The sequence below is a fragment of the Myodes glareolus genome, chromosome 18 (assembly GCF_982192425.1).
Source record: "Myodes glareolus chromosome 18, mMyoGla1.1, whole genome shotgun sequence".
Taxonomy (NCBI): Eukaryota; Metazoa; Chordata; class Mammalia; order Rodentia; family Cricetidae; genus Myodes; species Myodes glareolus.
The window spans coordinates 13,756,347-13,775,054 of NC_142043.1; the positions used below are offsets into that span (position 1 = coordinate 13,756,347).

At 45.9% G+C, this 18,708-nt stretch overlaps 1 protein-coding gene across 2 annotated transcripts in view; it reads right to left on the bottom strand.

Moving 5' to 3' along the window:
* The window catches only part of Clic5 (CLIC family member 5), a 156,394-nt gene that overhangs the window by 53,926 nt on the left and 83,760 nt on the right, over nucleotides 1-18,708 (bottom strand). For both annotated transcript variants that reach the window (XM_048445221.3, XM_048445222.3), the window contains exon 2: nucleotides 805-914. In XM_048445221.3, the coding sequence (XP_048301178.3) occupies nucleotides 805-914 (110 nt within the window). The remainder of the gene's footprint in view (nucleotides 1-804; nucleotides 915-18,708) is intronic.

Genomic DNA, 18,708 nt, shown 5'->3' on the forward strand with positions numbered 1-18,708 from the left:
CTACCTAGTCAAGAGCTACTGGGATCCAGAGTAGCCCCGGAGGTAGACCAGTCTACAGGCAGATAGGACGCAGTGAGACACATTGGGAGAACTGTTTAAAGCAGACTGCTTTTATACACGTTCACACTGTGGGCAGAGGGATGTAGGAAAGGTTTTCTGGGCACTGTTAGCCCCAGCGGAGTAAGACGCCTGTTGTGCTGCAAGACTTCTAGTCAGATGAGCAAGACTATAACTCTGTGGTAGAAGACTTGGATAGTATTTATGAGGGTCCAAGGTTGGGCCTTGGCACAATAAATAAATATGAATAAGATTATAGTCGAAAGCTCAAAGGAACAGACATGATTAAGCCGTTTCTTTCCTTTTAGGACCTCCCCATAAAATCCTCTGCTCCAGAACCCCCACATTATGGATTCTGAGAGCGAAGAGAAGGGATTAGAAGTAGTCTGGATTCCAGTGCCCCTAAGACTCAGTGGTCCCACAGATGCAATGTCTGTGCTATTGCAATAAATATGTTTTTAGATGCCTGTGTCCATCTTTGAGACAGACACTCATCAAGTGGCCATTTGCTTGCTTTGTTTCCCTTGGTAATCAATTCTCACCAATCAGGGTAGTGAATGGAGCACAGCCCCAAGGGAGGTCCTGGCTTTTTCAAGCTCCTTTGTGCCCTCCTCTGGTCTCTGGAAACAGTTCTGGGCAATGAGATGGAACCCATCAGAGATGGCCTGGAGCCACTAGCTGGCTTTCTCTCATCCCGTCTGAATCTTCCTTGCGCTAGGTATTTGTCATGAACATAGGGTCTTTTACCTTTTCAGATCCACAGTGGTGACGTTGAACACGACGCCTTTCAGCCAGAGGATCATGAAGAGGCGCTGAGAGAAAGGGCAGTTGCCAATGCTCTCCCCATCAATTCCAGCCTGAAAAGGAGAAGGGGCAGATGCCTGAGGTCCGGGGCACAAATAAACACAAAAGAACATGGATGGTACTGAACAGCCTCTGGGCTTCTAGCCTCATCCCCGCGGACTTCAGAGACCCAGTGTATCCATTCCCGTTTCCCTAACATCTGTGAAAAGCAATGCCTTGTACCTTGCATGGTCCTCATAAATGCAGAACTGGAGTTTCCAACATGAGATGCTCTAGAATCATAGCCTTTTGAAACTGCAGAACCTCGACATCAGGTTAAAACCAGGTTCTGCAGCCACCAGAGTCTGAAACAACAACATTCTACACATCCATATAATCAGCTGGTCTGTGATCGGGCATCCTCCTTTGACAACTTTGGTTGGGAATTATTACTGCATTTCCTGTTAAACCACACTGAGAGTTCCCATCACTATCTAGGTCACACTTTCCCCCTTGCTGGAAATAGACCCATCCCTTGTACCCAAGACAGCCTGGGCTGCCACCACCAGAAGAGGGCACCTGACACAGAACTAAAAGTCACCACAATGCATTTAGAGAGATGGTGACCCACTTCATCACAGTGGGTGCAGATGCATTTTATCATATCAAGTCCCTGAGAATTCCTCCCACAGCACTCAGCAGTCCATGTCTCCGCCCCAGGGACAGCTGTGATGCAGGTGACAAAGAGTGCATTAAAACTTGCTTTGGAATTCACATCCCCATACCACCATCTGTTTTCCTCTTGTGCTAATGGGAGGATAAGAAACTGGAGGAGGGAGAAAGAAAACACTAGACTTTGCCTAGGTTGTGTGGTGCTGACCGAAATCCCAACAGGAGGGTAGAGAGTTCAAGGCCAGCCTGGGCTTCCTAGGAAGTTCATGGCCAGCCTTCTACATACTAAGACCTTATTCCAGCAAATTTATTTGTTTATTTTTCAATTAGTTGTGTGCCTGTTTGCATGTGTATGCCTGTATGTCACGGTGACTGTGTGGAGGTCAGAAGGCAACTTACAACAAGCAGAGTCTCTCCTACCATGTGGATCCTGAGGGTTGAACTTGGGTTGTCAGACTTGACAGGCAGTGTGGCCAGCTGAGCTATCTGACCATCTTCCCACCTACCAAATTTTATAGAAAGGAATTCTTGACTGGCAAAAAAAAAAAAAAATAAGATCCCATACAATAACTGCTATGTTAATAACAATAACGGTGGTCTATTTAATGAGGCATGGGGTCTAAGAGATTTACATCTATTATCAACCAATTAATTTGCTCTTCAGTCTATGAAATGGCATCTTACCATCCCTTACAGATTAGAAGCTGAAGGACAAAGAAGCCATATACCTGGCCAAGGTTCCCACCCTGGTAAGACCAGGACTGAGCCCAGTGGTCTGCCTCTAGATTTGGTGCTCTCAATACTTTCCACCCTAAAATTCAGCCAGGTTATCTCCTCCCAGAGTCACGGGCTCTGCAGTGAAATGATGACCTTGAAGTAGGCATGGTCACGCCCCCCCAGTCCACCCGTGTTAGCCAGGCCAGAATGCAGGGAGTACTGTGTTTTTAGGTCCATGTGGCTTCAACATGTGTATGTCTTAAATCCAGATCTAATGAACAAAAGTTGCTGCTGTGGTTTAAATGGCAAATATCCACCATGACTCATGTGTTGAGCACTTGATCCCCCATCTGATGGCACTGTTTGGGAAGGTTGTGGAACCCTTGGGAGACAGAGCTTGCTGGATCACTGGAGAGGAAGACTTCAGGTTTTATAGACCAGTCCCACCTCCTGTCTGCTTCCTGCCTACCAAGATGTAAGAAGAGGAGGAGTCACACTCCAGTCACCTGACTCCCACTGTGATGGACTGTGTGCCCTCAAACTGTGAGCCAAATAAACCCTTCCTTCTTTAAGCTATTTCATCAGATTTTTGTCATGGCAACAGGAAAAGTAACTGCAACAACTGCCAAGAGCCCATGAAAATGGTCCAAATTTTGGTGTTTTCTCTCACAACCCTGGCAGCCCACAGACCATTTTCTTTCTGTTCATCAGCACTGTGGTCCGCCAGAAGTGGGTTAAAGGTAGCAAGCTTATGGTGATGATGACTCAAAACAGACATGGTTCTGAACCCTTAAGGGTGATGTCTTTGCTCAAAAGGGTTCTGCTGGAAAAGGGCACAAACATGGTAGGCTAGGCTGAGTACTGTTGCCCCAAATAATCTTTACCTAGAATCTAAGAATGGGCCTTATTGGGAAATAGACATTGCAGAATCAGTTGAGTTTAGCTTCAAATCCTCTTCCTCCCTCTGCTCATCTTCCTCCTTCTCTTCTGTGCCTCCTTTTTGTCCCTTCTCTTCTTCCTCTTCCTCCTTCTCTTTCTCTTTAAGTTCAAATTTGGAAAAAGAATATGTGACTAAGTGATAATATACGTGAGATTCACGTTATGGTTAGAGTTGCTGTCAAGCATAGATCATAAACACACAGAAGAGCTCCTGAGATGTCTTTGTTTAGAGAAGTCTAGGCCTTAGTCAAGAGTCAACAAGTCTCTGTATAGTGGCACAAAAGCTTGACAATGCTCGATGCTCAGGGGGTTGTGGGTGGAGCAATCTCTCAATCCAGAGGACAAGCATAGAAGGAACCATAGCCAGCGTTCACTGGCCAGAGAGAAATGATCCCCGGTTAGGCCACTTTCACGTTTCCTCGGAGAGAGGCTGCGGGAAGGGGCTTATGCTGTGTTGGCTGATGGTGCATTTACAAGCAGGTATATGTTTGCTCTCTGGGAGGCCATTATGCTGCCGTCCAGAGAATCATGCTGCAGGTAAACACCTTTAAAAGGAGTTCAGATGCCAAAGATGGGAAGGGACTGAGACCCAGGAAGACAGAAGGGTGAAACTGAAGAGTCAAGGGAGCGATTATTGCATTTTATCAGGGAAGCCCAGTGGAAGTCTGTGTTTTCTCAACATCCTGGAACTGCTGTCACAAACATTTAAGGGCCCTCCACGCTGTTCACCAGACCTGATTATAGCTCTCAGTCCTTGGATCAGGAAAGCTCACACTGGAATTCCTCCATCTCAGAAACCTTCCAAAGCACAGGCAACAAGAGAGTGATAAAAACCTACATCGCCAAGCAGACAGAACTCCTTTCCATGTGGGCTTAATTTGCAGACTTCTTCCTTGAGCTTCCCAAGGTCATCCAGTTCCTAATGGAGGAAGCTTGCTTTCCTTGTCATTAGAGCATGCTCAGAAGTTTCTCTTTGCTCTCTTGACATACATTTTGTTTTGTTATTGCAAAATGGGATCAAAATTAGTTCTGAAACTGGTCATGAGACCCTTTCCCTGACACCCACGGACTCAATCTCTAACCCCAGAATTTATATACCAAACAAAGACACCTTGACATAGAACCATTTCTTCTGCTAAGTTTGGCCTTTGAGATCCTGGGATAGCTGAGATTCTTCAGTTATTGCCATCCTCCTGTCTGCTCTCCTTGGTCCTGATATTGATTTTGAATATTGAATCTTAATAGTCTGGACAGATGTTAGAGAAACCACAGAACCTGTCATCTTCCTCCTAAATTGAGTTTAGTTAAATGATTCTCAACCTGAAATTCACAATCATGACATAATAGAAATTTGTGGCACTGAGACCAAGTCAGAGTCATGAGATTTATTAAAAGTCCCTATGTCTGGGACTTTCTGGAAAAATCTGTGCAAAATCAGTATTTAAGAATATGTCAATAAAGCATGCTTGCAACCCTTCAAATTCACATCCTAATGCTTATGAAAATGCTGTGTCTGGGCTCCTCTCGTGGATGTGCGATTTAATTTGCCTGGCTTAGACACCATCAATTCTTACTCTCAGGATTGCCAGCTTAGGATTGCCAGGGACTGACAGCTTCTGCTCCGTGGGGGATGTTCAGCAAAACCAAGCAAAAAGATTATTGAAAAACAAATGAACAAAGAACTAAAAGAACCCACTGGGGGCAGGATCAGAGCTCTGGGTCTGCAGCATGAGTGACAGGTGGGACAGGACATCACACTGCTTGGACATTGCTTCTCACTACTCTTCTTCCTCCTGCCTCCTCCTCCACTTCCCTCCTGCCTCCCCCTCCTCTTCCCTCCTGCCTCCCCCTCCTCTTCCCTCCTGCCTCCCCCTCCTCTTCCCTCCTGCCTCCCCATCCACTTCCCTCCTGCCTTCCCCTCCACCTCCCTCCAGCCTCCCCCTCCATTTCCCTCCTGCTTCCCCCTCCTCTTACTTCCTGCCTCCCCCTCCTCTTACTTCCTGCCTCCCCCTCCTCTTCCCTCATGCATCCCCCTCCTCTTCCTTCTGCCTCCCCCTCCATTTCTCTCCTGCCTCCCCCTCCACTTCCCTCCTGCCTCCCCCTCCTCTTCCTTCCTGCCTCTTCCTCCACTTTCTTCAGGCCTCCCCCTCCACTTCCCTCCTGCCTCCAGCTCCGCATTTGTGCTGTTCTCCTTCCCTTTCTGCTGCTGTGAAGAAACACCATGACCAAGGACACTTACAGAAGGAGTTTATTCAGGCTCACCTTGAGTAGGGTAAGTTACAGAACCCCATGAAGAGTTATCTACCATATCTACCAGATCTGTTGGTACTGAGAGGGGACACGGGGAGAAGATTTGTTGGCCAAGAGTAGCAAAGAGAGTTAGAGGCCCATGGTGATTGAAGAGGGACTCCGTGAGACATAGGACACCGAAGATAGCAGCCAATTCTCTGTGGTTTTGTTTGTGTCTAGAGTGGGGTCCTCAGGCTGGAGGAAGAACATGTACTAGAGAACTCTCTGCTTCTCACACAATCATCCACTCACAGTTCTCAGCGTGCACACACTGTGTGATGCAGCTTGGGTCCCATGTTCATGTTGTCACTGCTTCCTGACGTCAGTCTTACCTACCACATCAATGGCATAACTTCTCTTATCCTTCAAGGCCCATATCAAGTACATGGCTACCCACAAACCTCCCTTATGGGCTCTTGCACGTTTCCACTCCAGCCTGGTTCCACCATCAGCAAACTGTGCCCACCTTTGCCCCTTGTCTGCACTGTGCTCCATTTCCTTGAGAAAGGCACACGGTTTGTCCATCACTGCACTCCCAGGCTTTGCTACCAAACTGGCCCTGGGTAGAGACACACACTAGACTATTCAGAGACACTCTGATCAAGGGCCCAGTTTGGTGCACATGGCTGAAGACTCTTAGTACTCTGGCTAGGCAGCAGAGCCAGCAACAGGATTTTGTGGGGCTCTTCCATTTTACAGGAAGTCAAATTTAAGCCCTTACTAAAGGCAGTGTCACTGGGTACATTGGCCTGTGACTGTGCTCGCCGTTTGAGAGCTGTGCCTGGTGGCTAGGAACTTGGGTCTAGTCACAGGTCTCTGTTACACTCCAGGATGACCACAGCAAGTAGGAATATTTCCACAGAGGTACAATCATAAAAAACTCGAGTGCTTGGCATTGCATATGGCTGCACTGGCTTGAGTTTCTCCAGCTTTTGTGCAAATGTGTTCTCTGCCCCCATAATGACTCCAAATAGTGTGGTCCTCCACAGCCTGAGCAGGCACGGGTGACAAATCATATGACGTGGGTGCTGGGAACCCCGTGCTAGTCTCTGCAAAAGCAGCAAGTGCTCCTGCCTGCCGAGTCACCTTTCCAATCCACTCCTTCACTTTGCAGTCTAAGTCAACAGTTCACATGACTTTTCATTTTTAAAAAATGTTTTCTTTTTAGTTTTTTATATCCAAACCTCAGTTTCCCCTCTCTTCACTCCTCCTAGCTTCTCCCTATCTCCCCAGATATACCCACCCTCTACTTCCTATTAAGATAAGAACAGGTCTCCAAGAGACGACAGACAGACAGACATACAAAACCAGATACAATAAGACAAGGGGAAGCCCTCATACCAAGCCTGGACAAGGCAACCCAATCGGAGGGAAAGAGTCTCAAGAGCAGGCAAAAGTCAGAGACAAGCCCGTCCTGCTGTTGGGGGTCTCATAAGATCACCTAACTAACAGCCATAACATAGATGCAGAGGGCCTGGTGCAGACCCATGCAGGTCCCGTGCCTGCTGCCTCAGTCTCTGAGCCATGTGAGCCCTGTTTAGTTGATTCAATGGCCCCGTGCTATCCTGTTTGCCCCCATCCCCTCTGACTCCTACAGTGTTTCTCTGCCCTCTTACTCCAGGTTTCCTGATCTCCAGGGGCCAGTTTTGGGGGTGGGGGGGGAGTGTTGATTTTTATTTTGTTTTGTTGTTGTTGTTGTTGTTGTTTTGGTTTTTTTGTTTTGTTTAGTTTAGTGTTTTTCTTTTGAGTCTCTCGCTATGGAGTTTAGCCATGTAGACACATGGGGCAGGGAGTTGAGGAGATGTGAGGAGATGGCTCAGTGGCTAAGCTGCTTTACACACACACATACATGAAGATCATCCCAAGCTCACATGGAAGCCTGGTAGAGGCAGTGGCTACCTGTACTCCCAGCTTTCAAGAGGGGTCCCTGGGGCAAGGTGGCTAGGTAGACTACCTGGAATGCATAAGCTGCAAGTTTGGTAGTTCAGTAAGAGACCCTCACTCAATAAAGGAAGTGAAAGACACCCAACATGACATTAGGCCTCTACAGACATACATATGCATGCCTATCTGCCCCTACATATGGCACATACGTGCACACATGTGCCACACACACACATACACTCACACACACACAGAAACACACCACACAAACACATGTCATAAAAAGAGGGGAAGTCTGAGGACTGTAACTCAGGGGCATAGTACTTTCATAGCAGGCTAGAGTGAGGCTCAGTCCCCAGGACAACAGAAAACCGAAACCAGCCCTTTCACTGAAGACTTGGCTTGAGTGATCATGAATCTTCTGCTTTTCGAGGACACTCCTTCCACTCCAGATGCTGAGGCTCAGCCAGGCATTCACTCGAGGAGACGCGGCTTCATTTCATCCTCTACCTTGCAAAGAATTCACTCTGAACTTGCACCTGACTGTGTTACAGGGTCAAGCTCAGGGCTGAGCTGTAATTGACCAGGAGTCTGTCTTTTGTTCGCGTCCAGGCAAAATAGGAAAGGAGAGCCTTTTCCAAACGGCAGACTAAAGCAGGAAATGGCCTACTCATTGTATTCCCACTAAAAACATAAGCCTACTCCAAGAATTACACAGAACACACAATCACCCAGGACATCACAATCTAATAGGAAGGGGATCAGAGTAGGGGATTTTTCTAAGACCCCACCAATATTTCTAAAAGTTATTATTCGAAGCTATGAGATTCTTGTACTCCTTCCGATTTCCGGCTGGTACATGCTGGTCTTGTTCATGCGACAAGCTAAATGTGCCGTCAGCGAGTTGTGGCTTCAGTCTGCCTGGGCTTGCGCCCCCTTGCTCCTGAAACAAGGGCTATGTGAGGACCGCTCCTGCACGGGCTTGTTTGCTACAGATCTTGTCTGTGATGAAATCAGGTGGGATCGGGATTTGTGAGCAGTTCTGGAAAGTTCCCATCTGACATCTCCGATAAAAGCTGTAAGTACCATGATAAAGCCCCAAAATGAGCTGAGGAAATAGCTCTGTTGGTAAGACGCTTGCCTTGTAAGCAAGAAGACCTGAGTTCAAAGTTCAGAAACCATGTTTAAAAGGGCTGGGTGTTCCCCCATCTCCTGGCTCCTTTCTGTGAACCTAATAATTTGGTATGCTCCTTCCGGCATATTCCATCTCACAAGTTTTACAAAACCTTATTCTGGTTCGCACATCTCTTCTAGATTGCTTTCTATTGCTGTGGTCAATAGTGACTACCACTGACTTAGGGGAGGAGGGGGTTTAATTGGCTTACAGGTTACAGTCATCATCAAAGGAAGACAGCGCAGGAACCTGGAGGCAGGAATTGAAGCAGAGATCACAGAGGAATGCTGCTTACCAACTTCTTTCCCTGTTTTATACAACCTAGGCCCACCTGCCCAAGGATGGTAGCACCCACAGTGGGCTGCAATTTCCCACAACATTAAACAATAAAGAAAACGCCCCATGCCCCACAGACAAGCCCGTCTGATGAAAATAACTCCTCAGTTGAGTCTCTCTCATCCTAGGTGTGCATAGGTTTGTGTCAAGCTGACAGAAACTGTGTAGTTTCTCCTCCTGGTAGAGACATTCACAGGGTAGATCCCTCCCATGGGCCATCTGGGATGCCAGAGGATGTGGAAATGCCCTTGCAGCCCTGACAGAAATCATCCAGTTCAAAGGCTTCTGGAACAGTGGGGCATCATCAAACCAGACCACGTATACATGTTTCCATCTTGTTTGAGAGGACCAAGTGTAGCAATTGTACCAGTTTGTGGTACACTACACTACAGCCATCTGCTCCCCGCCCTTCAAGCCCTCTGAGCTCTTTGTAAGCTGGGACAAACCCAAATCTCTTCACTTGAAAGGAATGGCTAAGGAAGGAAGCCGGCTATTGTTGGGCTATGTTTAGAGCATATGATACTGTGATGACCTTCAAGATTTCACAGCACCCAGATCCGACGTCTAAGACCAGCCCCTTCCAAGGATATTTTGATGAAAGAACAGCAAAGAACTTCCAACGTGTGCCTCATCTCCTGAGTGTTTGAAGAAGCTTCCAGATGTATGCTCTAGAGAGTTCTGAGACACCAGCTGGGATCAGTGAGAAAGAGTATAATTCAGTGATTACACATTTTATTTATGATACTGGTCTTCCATGAAGTCCACACAGATACTTCTATACAGAGATGGTTCTGCTGAACAGCTAGGAGGGGAGATGAGAGCAAACGCCAACAAAAGGCATAGTTTCTCCTTGTGTCTTTCTAGTTAGCCTAGACTATGTGATTACTGGGATTCATTTCTGCTATGTCATAAGGCAGATTCTGTTTGATTCTTCTCAGTTTGTGACACACTTCAGGGCCAGGCATATCCTCTCTAGTTGTGGCACACAAAGATCACAGCATCAGAGAGATCATGGGCCAATAAGAAACCAGGCCTGAGGATCTGATTTAAGAGCATGTATCATTACCCAGGGCCTTTGTTCCCTCGCACTTGTAGCTGGATATTCTCTCTGCCTGTTCACCTGAGAAGTATTTCTTTTTAATGGTTTAAATGGTTTGAATTGGTCTCAGCATTCCCACCCCCATTGTGTAATTAATTGGTGATGGAAACAGTTGCCCATGGTACATGAAGTTCTCTGAGAAGATAGTGTGATTGCCAGCATCCTAAAAGGGTGAGCAATAATCATTACATAACTAGTTTCTCTTTCAATGGAGTGCAGTTGTAGCTAGAATACAATGTCCTTCAGCTTGGCAGTTCCCTTAGGAAAATGAATACACACATAACACCCAACCCCACCCCACCCCCACCCCTCAGCTGAGTCCCTTGACAGCTTGCTTTCCCTGGAGCTCACAGCAGTATCCCCTTCGTTCAGGGAATTCTAGACCGCCTTCAGTCTCGCTACTCAAAATATCAACTCCTGGGAGCTTCTTAGAAAGGTGGGTTCCCAAGCCCACCGTGTGCCTACTGAATCTGAGCAGGTTCACCGAAATCTCCCGGGGTTGAATGCTTGTGAGTGTTTCCACATCTGGATTTCATAGAACTCCTGTTCGGGAGAAGATAAATCTCCACTCTTGTGTAGAATAATCTGGCCCTCGTAGGTTCTCAAAATGTCAGTGAATCTCAGCCAAATTTCCATACCTCCCGCGGGGGGAGGAGCCAGCTTGCAAAAGACAATGGTGCCAGCTGCTGAAAGCAAACACTGAAGTTGCAACAAGAGAACTGGTTAAATTATTCATTGAAATTCCAGGACTTGGCCTATCTGTTAGAAGCCAGCCATGCCGAGAGTCACAGACAGTGTTTATCCTGGGCAAACTCCACCCAATACCGGCAGAGGTCACCTGCCTCCTTACCAGAGGGACCAGTCAGATGGTGGGCCCTCGTTTGCTGGGTTAAATTGTGGAAATGTGATGTGTGTTGGTTTGTGAATGAGGCTCTATGAAGGTGTCATGCTGACAGCTCATGCTGCCCGTCACTGCATAGCACAGTGGATTGTCAGACTTCTTGTGTACAAGCTCCAGTGCAAAGAAAACCTACAAGCTGTAGAAAAATAAGAGTGCCAAAGTATCATAGCTAATTCATTTTTGTCCCAAGCATCCTGTGTCCTAGGATGTCTGCTTGTATAATGAAGAATAAGATTCCGTTGCCAATAATCATCCATATGCATGATTACATAAACCCTATATATAAGTTTTCCTTATATCATCATTTGATTCTCAAGTGCAATACAGTATAAACATCATGTCCCTTAATAGCAGAACAGTGATTATGATCTCATAGAGATATATGATAGACTAAAGTACAGCTATTAAATCAGAAGGATATATATTTTTATGTGTTATTCTGGAAGGAGTTCATGGTCAGAGAAAAAGGCAAGTCACAAAGGAACATGGTGTGATCGCTTTTTTATTTTAAAATAGGGCCCTGCATGTGTTCACAGGTGTGTGTGGGAGAGCAAGGAGATTCCACCTGCTGAGAGCACGTTTCTCTTCCTCCTGCTTCCTCTTTTCCTACTCTTCTTCCTCCTTCTCTTCCTCTTCCTTCTGTTCTTTCTTTCCTTTTCTGTCTCCTTCTCCTCTTCCTTCTCCTTTCCCGACTTTTCCTCCTCCTGTTCCTTCTCTCTCATCTTCCTTTTCCTTTTCTTTCTCCTCCCCTCCCTTTCCCTCTTCCCTCTCATTCTTCTCCCCCTCCACATTTTCCCCCTCTTTCTTCTGAGACAGATTATCCTGTAGCCCAGGCTGGCCTTGAATTCACTATGTAGCCAAAGATAACCTTGAACTTCTGATTCTCTTGCCTCCAGCTCCGAAAACTGCAGAATTATGGACACGTGCCTCCATGTCCAGTGTTACACTGTGGTGAGGATCAAACCCTAGGTTTTGTGCAAACACTTGCTAGTTCAGCACACTTCCAACTGAGCTCTAACCCAAGCCCCGACATTAGGAGCATTCAGAGGGCAGCTGAAGAGGTGTGGGAAAAGTCTGGATTTGTGTTGTTGTATACATGGTTTCAGGCATGAAAATATCTGAAACCCTCAGGAATAGGTTTTTTTTTTCAAATACTTTGGAGTGTAAAAATTAAATACTCAGGATATTAGGGAAATATTTTGATAAAATTGAAGCAACTGAGGACTAATGAGCTCTTAAAATAATGCCATGCAGCTTTTATTTGTTATTATACATGAAATTATATTCTACATGGGTATATTATATTATACATGTGTCATTGCACATGAAATAGAAACAAATGCATTTCAGCCAAAGTTCTCAATATCCAGTATATATCCAGGTGACACACCTGGGGCAGGTGACCATTCACTTTTCTCTGGGTCCCTGTCAATCTTGAGTATACACATATGTGTATGTATGTATGTGTACATGTATATCTATATATGCACATGTATTTATGTGCATCTAAGTATAGAGTTAGACTGTTTATCTTAAAACTATTTTCCAGGTTTCCATGAATCTAAGTATCTCAACTTATGAAAAATAAGGCAATATTTTAACTGTCCATGTCCTCGCTGCAAGCACTGTACAAATGGTGCCACCTCAGGTGGAGCATCATCTCCCTCACTGTGACATGCAGGCCTGTCACCACTAGGAACGTTGACAATGAAACCAGAAGGTGCTGCTGTATTGCGTAGTACATGATATAAGGGTAAGTGGTCCATTTCTCTATGCTGTGCAGGTGGATGACCAGGCCCTGAACTGTACAAGAGGTCTGAGGGGAGCACCTCAAACCAAGAGTCAAACTGCGGGCTCTTTCTTGATATGGGAACTGCTCATCCTAGGATCTGACACCTACTCTGATGTGGAGGGCCGGACCACATTCTCCATTGATTCTAGGAACAAAGGTAGAGATTGACCTCTGTGACCCCAAGGTGTGGCGGTACACGCCTTTAGTCCTGATGCCTGGGCGGCAGAGGCAGATTGACCTCTGTGACCTCAAGGCGTGGTAGTATACGCCTTTGGCCCCTATGCCTGGGAAGCAGAGACAGGCAGATCTCTGTGAGTTCAAGGTGATGTAGCACACGCCTTTAATCCCAGCGCACGTGCTTGGTAACTCTCTACCGCTGCGTCCCTGCCTACTCCCGAGGCATCATCTGGGATAATGGGCAGCGGACCAATCCAAGAGTGACACGTCAGAAGCGAGGACTGTTTCCTTTATAAGGGCTGGGTTCCCCTCATTCTGGGTCTCCGCCATGTAAGCTTATGCTCTCCCTCTCAAGACGCATAAAGCTTTACTGCAGAAGAATCCTAAGTGTCCCGCGTCGTTCTTGCGGGCGAGACGGTAGCGCGGGACACTCTGACCCTCATTCTGAGTGACAGGAAGGCTCTAAACAACTCTGGGAAGATGAAAATTTTAGTAATCATAGTAACGATAATATATTTGTTCTTCAACTTAACATCATTTGACTTAAATGAGTTTGTGACTTTATGATGACAAGAAGCTATACTCACCTGATAATTTTATTTTCATTTTAGTACAACATTCCATACGTTATATGATGTATTTGATAGTTATTGTGAAATAGGCTTTGTCTTAAATGGTTTTACTCCCTCCTAGGTTAATGTGCCTACTGTCTTAGTTGGGGTTTCTGCTGCTGTGTGGTGACACCATGACCAAGGCCACTGTTATGAAGAAAACCATTTCATTGTGGCTTCTCACTTACAGATCAGAGGTTTAGTCCATTGCTGTTCTAGTGGGAAGCAAGGCAGCACACAGGCAGACATGGTGCCAAATCTGAGAGTCCTTACATCTTGATTCAAAGGCAAGAGGAAGCAAACTATCTCACTGGGCATGGTTTCTTCATACATAAGACCTTAAAAAATGCCGTAACAATGACACACTCCCTACAATTAGCCCACACCTACTCCAGCAAGGCCACACCTCCGAACAGTGCTGTTCCCTTTCAAACCACCGCAAATCCTGAGTACATTGAAGGCAGGCTAGGCTAAGCTAAGCTATGATAGGACACTGGGAAATTGTCCTTCTGTTTCCACCGTTCCTCTTCAGATATTTTTTTTCTGCTTGTTTGGTACACATACAGGATGACTTATGAGAGTCACTAGAAGTCCAAGCTAGAGTATGCCTAGGACCCTGAACTCAGTAAGGACAATAAAAGACTGTGAGCTCAACACCAGCATTCACCTCTCTCTGCTTCTGACTGAGAGCAAAGGGAGTGAGTGTTCTCTCTCTCCCATGGCCACCATTCTATCACTGTGCTTTTCTAGCCACGATGGACTGGATCCCCTCAAACCATGAGCCATAATAAACCCATCCTTTTTTCAATGGTAGTGTTGAGTGTTTTGCCATAGCACCAAAAAAATAAACTGTATAGCCTGTGTGTTTGCACTTCTATAGCCACAAAGAACTCCAGGAGGTATTTAAACAGGGATGCTTGCATGTAACAGCTCACCATGCAATGCTTACCCATGGGATAGAGTCTGTTCCATCCAGAGCATCCTGGAAGATCGTACTTTATTAGTTCAAGTCTAGAGCCACTCAGCATTAGTCATCACGCCAGACTCGTCAAATATTTGTATGGCTAACAGACATCATGATGAGCAGAACTGGGAGTTCTTTCCCCATAATTAAAATAAATAAGCGGCAGCTCATTGGGAAGTAACAATAACAGTGGCCACAGAACGTTCTTGATTCTTTTTAGGGCTGGACTGCATGTTATTATATTATTTGAGCTCTCACTGGTAAACAGAAAATACATTTTTAAATGCTCCAGCAACATATCAAAAGAGAAAAATCACTTTCTTTCATGACTTTGTCATTTTCAAAGAAACCGGTTAATGACTGATAATAAAAATCTATAATAAATATTTACTTTTAATAAACAGGTTGGGCCATTTGTTTAAAACCCTTGATTAACAAGCATTATGTAGACTTATCTGTTCTTTGTGTTGGTCTTCTGGCCTTCTGGATTTTGCATCTATTTTCCCTATAACAGTGTTGCAGACTCTTACAATGGACCATCATTCTCATTTTATCAAATATCACAGATATACGTGTCGGCTAGCAATTATTCTATGAGATCACTGTGATAGAATCCACTATGAGAATCCAAAATGCTATGTGACCTTTTTAAAAATGGTTTTATTTTTGTTTTTGAGTCTTTGTATGGGTGTCTGTGTATAGGTGTGTACCCATGGGTGTAGATGCCCACAGTGTCTGTGTATGGGTGTCTGTGTGTGGGTGTGTACACATGGGTGTAGATGCCCACAGTGTCTGTGTATGGGTGTCTTGTGTGGGTGTGTACACATGGGTGTAGATGCCCACAGTGTCTGTGTATGGATGTCTGTGTGTGTAGGCGTGTACACATGGGTGTAGATGCCCACAGTGTCTGTGTATGGGTGTGTATAGGTGTGTACACATGGGTGTAGATGCCCACAGTGTCTGTGTATGGGTGTGTGTAGGTGTGTACACATGGGTATAGATGTCCATAGTATCTGTGTATGGATAAGTGTGTAGGTGTGCACACATGGGTATAGACACCCACAGTGTTTGTGTATGGGTGTGTGTGTAAGTGTGTACACATGGGTGTAGATGCCCACAATGTCTGTGTATGGATATGTGTGTAGATGTGTACACATGGGTGCAGATGTCCATAGTGTCTGTATATGGGTGTGTGTGTGTAGGTGTGTGCTCATGGGTGTAGGTGCCCACAGTCTGTGTAGAGGTATGTGTGTGTAAGCGTGTACACATGGGTATAGATGCTCACAGTGTCTGTGTATGGGTGTGTGTGTGTAGGCATGTACACATGGGTGTAGACGCCCACAGTGTCTGTGTATGGGTGTGTATGTAGGTGTGTATTCATGGGTGTAGATGCCCACAAAAGCCAAAAGAGGGTGATAGAGTTGGAGTTCCAAGAGGTTCTGAGCCACTTGATATGGGTGTTGGGAACTGAACTCTGGTCCCCTGGAAATGCAGCAAGGACTCTTAGCCACCAAGACAGCCCTCCATCTACAAGGTCTTTTTACAAAGATTTCTTCCTTGTTTCCATCTCCCCAGATAAGCAGTTTGACTAACTTCCTTCTGTCACTTGTAAAATGGCCAAGAGCCAACAGGCATCATAGGAGTCTCAGAGAGTTCTTCAGTCCTTTGACCCATGCTCCGAATCCCGCAATGCCCTTCCACAGATAATAACATCAATTCAAGCTCCTTATGCTGACTCTCAGGACTCCTCACTGTCTCTTCCTACATCAGGAGTATTCCCATTTCAAGACTTCTTCCCTCGTCCTCTATCCCCTCTCTGACGGGGGTCAGATCTGCTGTCTGCTCTTCTGACTGTGGCGCTACTGTCCTTTGGATTCTCTTTGCCCTCCATTTCTGTTTCCAGGCACCAGTCAGATTCCACCTGCCCTGGAAAGCCTCCGCTGACCTCATGCATACGAAGTAGTTAATATGGAATCAAACTCTGACTTATTTGCCTGACAAATATTGATCATCAACAAAGCACTAGATGTTGCTCTAGAACCAAGGAATGCCCACCAAGTTCCAGCTCAGCCCAGTGTCCCACAGCTTGCCACCATATTGATGTCCTCCTCACCAAGAGCACGAGAAGACAGCGAGTCCCTGGGATTTTCCATTTGTTAGCTTCACGATCTGGGGCAAGTTCCTGGCTTTCTATTGCTCAGTTGTAAACTAGCGATGAGATGTGCTGCCGGCTCATAAAGCCTGAGCCGGAAACAAGCGCAACAGTGCATGCCAAGCATTTAGAGATAGGTGACAGCACAAAATGAGCACCGAATAAAAAGTTATGGTTCATACCTGCTCTCACAAGCCTATGAGGAGTGTGTGCATGTGTGTATGTGTGTGTGCGTGTGTGCATGTGTTTGCATGCATGTGTGTGCATGTGAGTGTGTGTGTGAGTGTGTGCATGTGTTTGCACGCGTATGTGTGTGCATGTGTGTATGTTGAATGTGTGTGTGCATGTGTTTGCATGCGTATGTGTGTGCATGTGTGTATGTGAGTGTGTGAGTGTGTGTGCATGTGTTTGCATGCATATGTGTGTGCATGTGTGTATGTGAGTGTGTGTGTGCATTGTGTGCATGTGTGTGCATTGTGTGCATGTGTGTGCTGTGTGCATGTGTTTGCATGTGTGTGTGTGCATGTATGTATGTGTGTGCATGTGAGTGCGTGTGTGCACATGTGTGTGTCTGTGTATGTGAGTGTGCATGTGAGTGTGTGTGTGTGTGCATGTGAGTGCGTATGTGTGCATGTGTGTGTGTATGCATTATTTTCTTTTCATTCTATGCTTTTCACATGTAAGAACACAGAGTTAGATCTTGACCACTGTGTGATAAAATAATCTCCTCTCAGATTGGAAGTTGATCCCTAATGGGTGATTTCTGAACATGCCTTGAAAGACTTCAAACAAAATTATGAATGGATTTCTCACATATTTTAATGAAATTTATGAGAATTCTGGAAAACATCCCTTTTTGATGTTTACTGACACTTTCTAAAGCCCCATATGGTGGCACATGCTTGTTTTGCCAGCATCACATCAGGAGGCAGAGATAGGTGGATCCCTGGGGCTTGCTGGACAACCAGCCTACCCGACTTCGTGAATTCCAGGTCAGTGAAAGACTCTGGTTCAAGGTTACCCTGTGACCTTCACAGGCAAGCACACAACAAGTGCATGCACCTGCACACACATGAACATGTACACATACATAAACACATACACACAAAATTTTTATAAGCCATGTTCAAGGCTTTTTTAAGAACACAAGAAGAACCCAAGAGTTAGCATTTCTTTCAAAATTATAATGGTTATTAGAGAGAAGGATGTTGGGGAGTGGCAAGTCGCAGTCCACATGGTGGTCAGGTGACGACTTTGTGGAATGGGTTGTTCCTTGGGTTTGGTCCCAGGGGTCCAACTCGATTCATCAGGCTTGGACAACACATGCTTTTATCTGTGGAGTCATTCTGCTGACCACAGGATTGACATTTCTAGGAGGCTCTGGGTGATACTGATACAGTGGTCATCTGGTCAGGGTCTCCCTTTAAGGAAATCTGTCCTAGGTACCAGATGCTAAGAAAATTCTGAAGACTGTGAGTCAACCCTCCGAAAGAGCTCAACACTCTGATCTGAGGAAAATCCACAATATAGTGGGGGTAAACCCAGAGCCAGGTCAGGTCGTTGAAACTTGAACTCTGGCTCTCTACTCACAGCAGTATGACTTTGGGCATACCAGCCACCTCCCCTGAGCCCCAGCTTCCCTCGTGAGTCATAGCATGAGAATAGGGATAGTCGTTTCGTGTCTGACTGTGAGGTAGGAGAACCCAAGACAGATGGAAAATGTCACATGTACTGACTGGAAGTGATTCAGAGAGAGGGGAGGGGACTCTTGAATAGTAGGGAGGTTCTCTAGGCATGTCATATTCCTCCCCTTTCCTTTCTCACTGTTCAGTGTCTTGATGACTTCGGTAGAGGACTGGAATCCCTGTTTGACTCAAGACCATGAGGCAGCCTTCAGTCCCATCTCTGGGAAGTGCCATTTGGGGGAGGTCTGTTGTGGGCCCCGTGGGACTGAGTACTGTTCTAGCCTCTGCTTTTTCCTGGATTGCATTGCTTCTAATAGCCAAAAGCTTCCACAAAGCAGGATTTCCACCCTTGAAAGCCACCCTCCCTGAATCGTGTTTGCAGATTTCTTCTCTTGTTAATTATGTGTATGTGTGCCCGTATCTGTGTCTATGTGGGGGTCTGTGCATGTGAGTGTGGGTGCTGGTGAAGGCCAGAA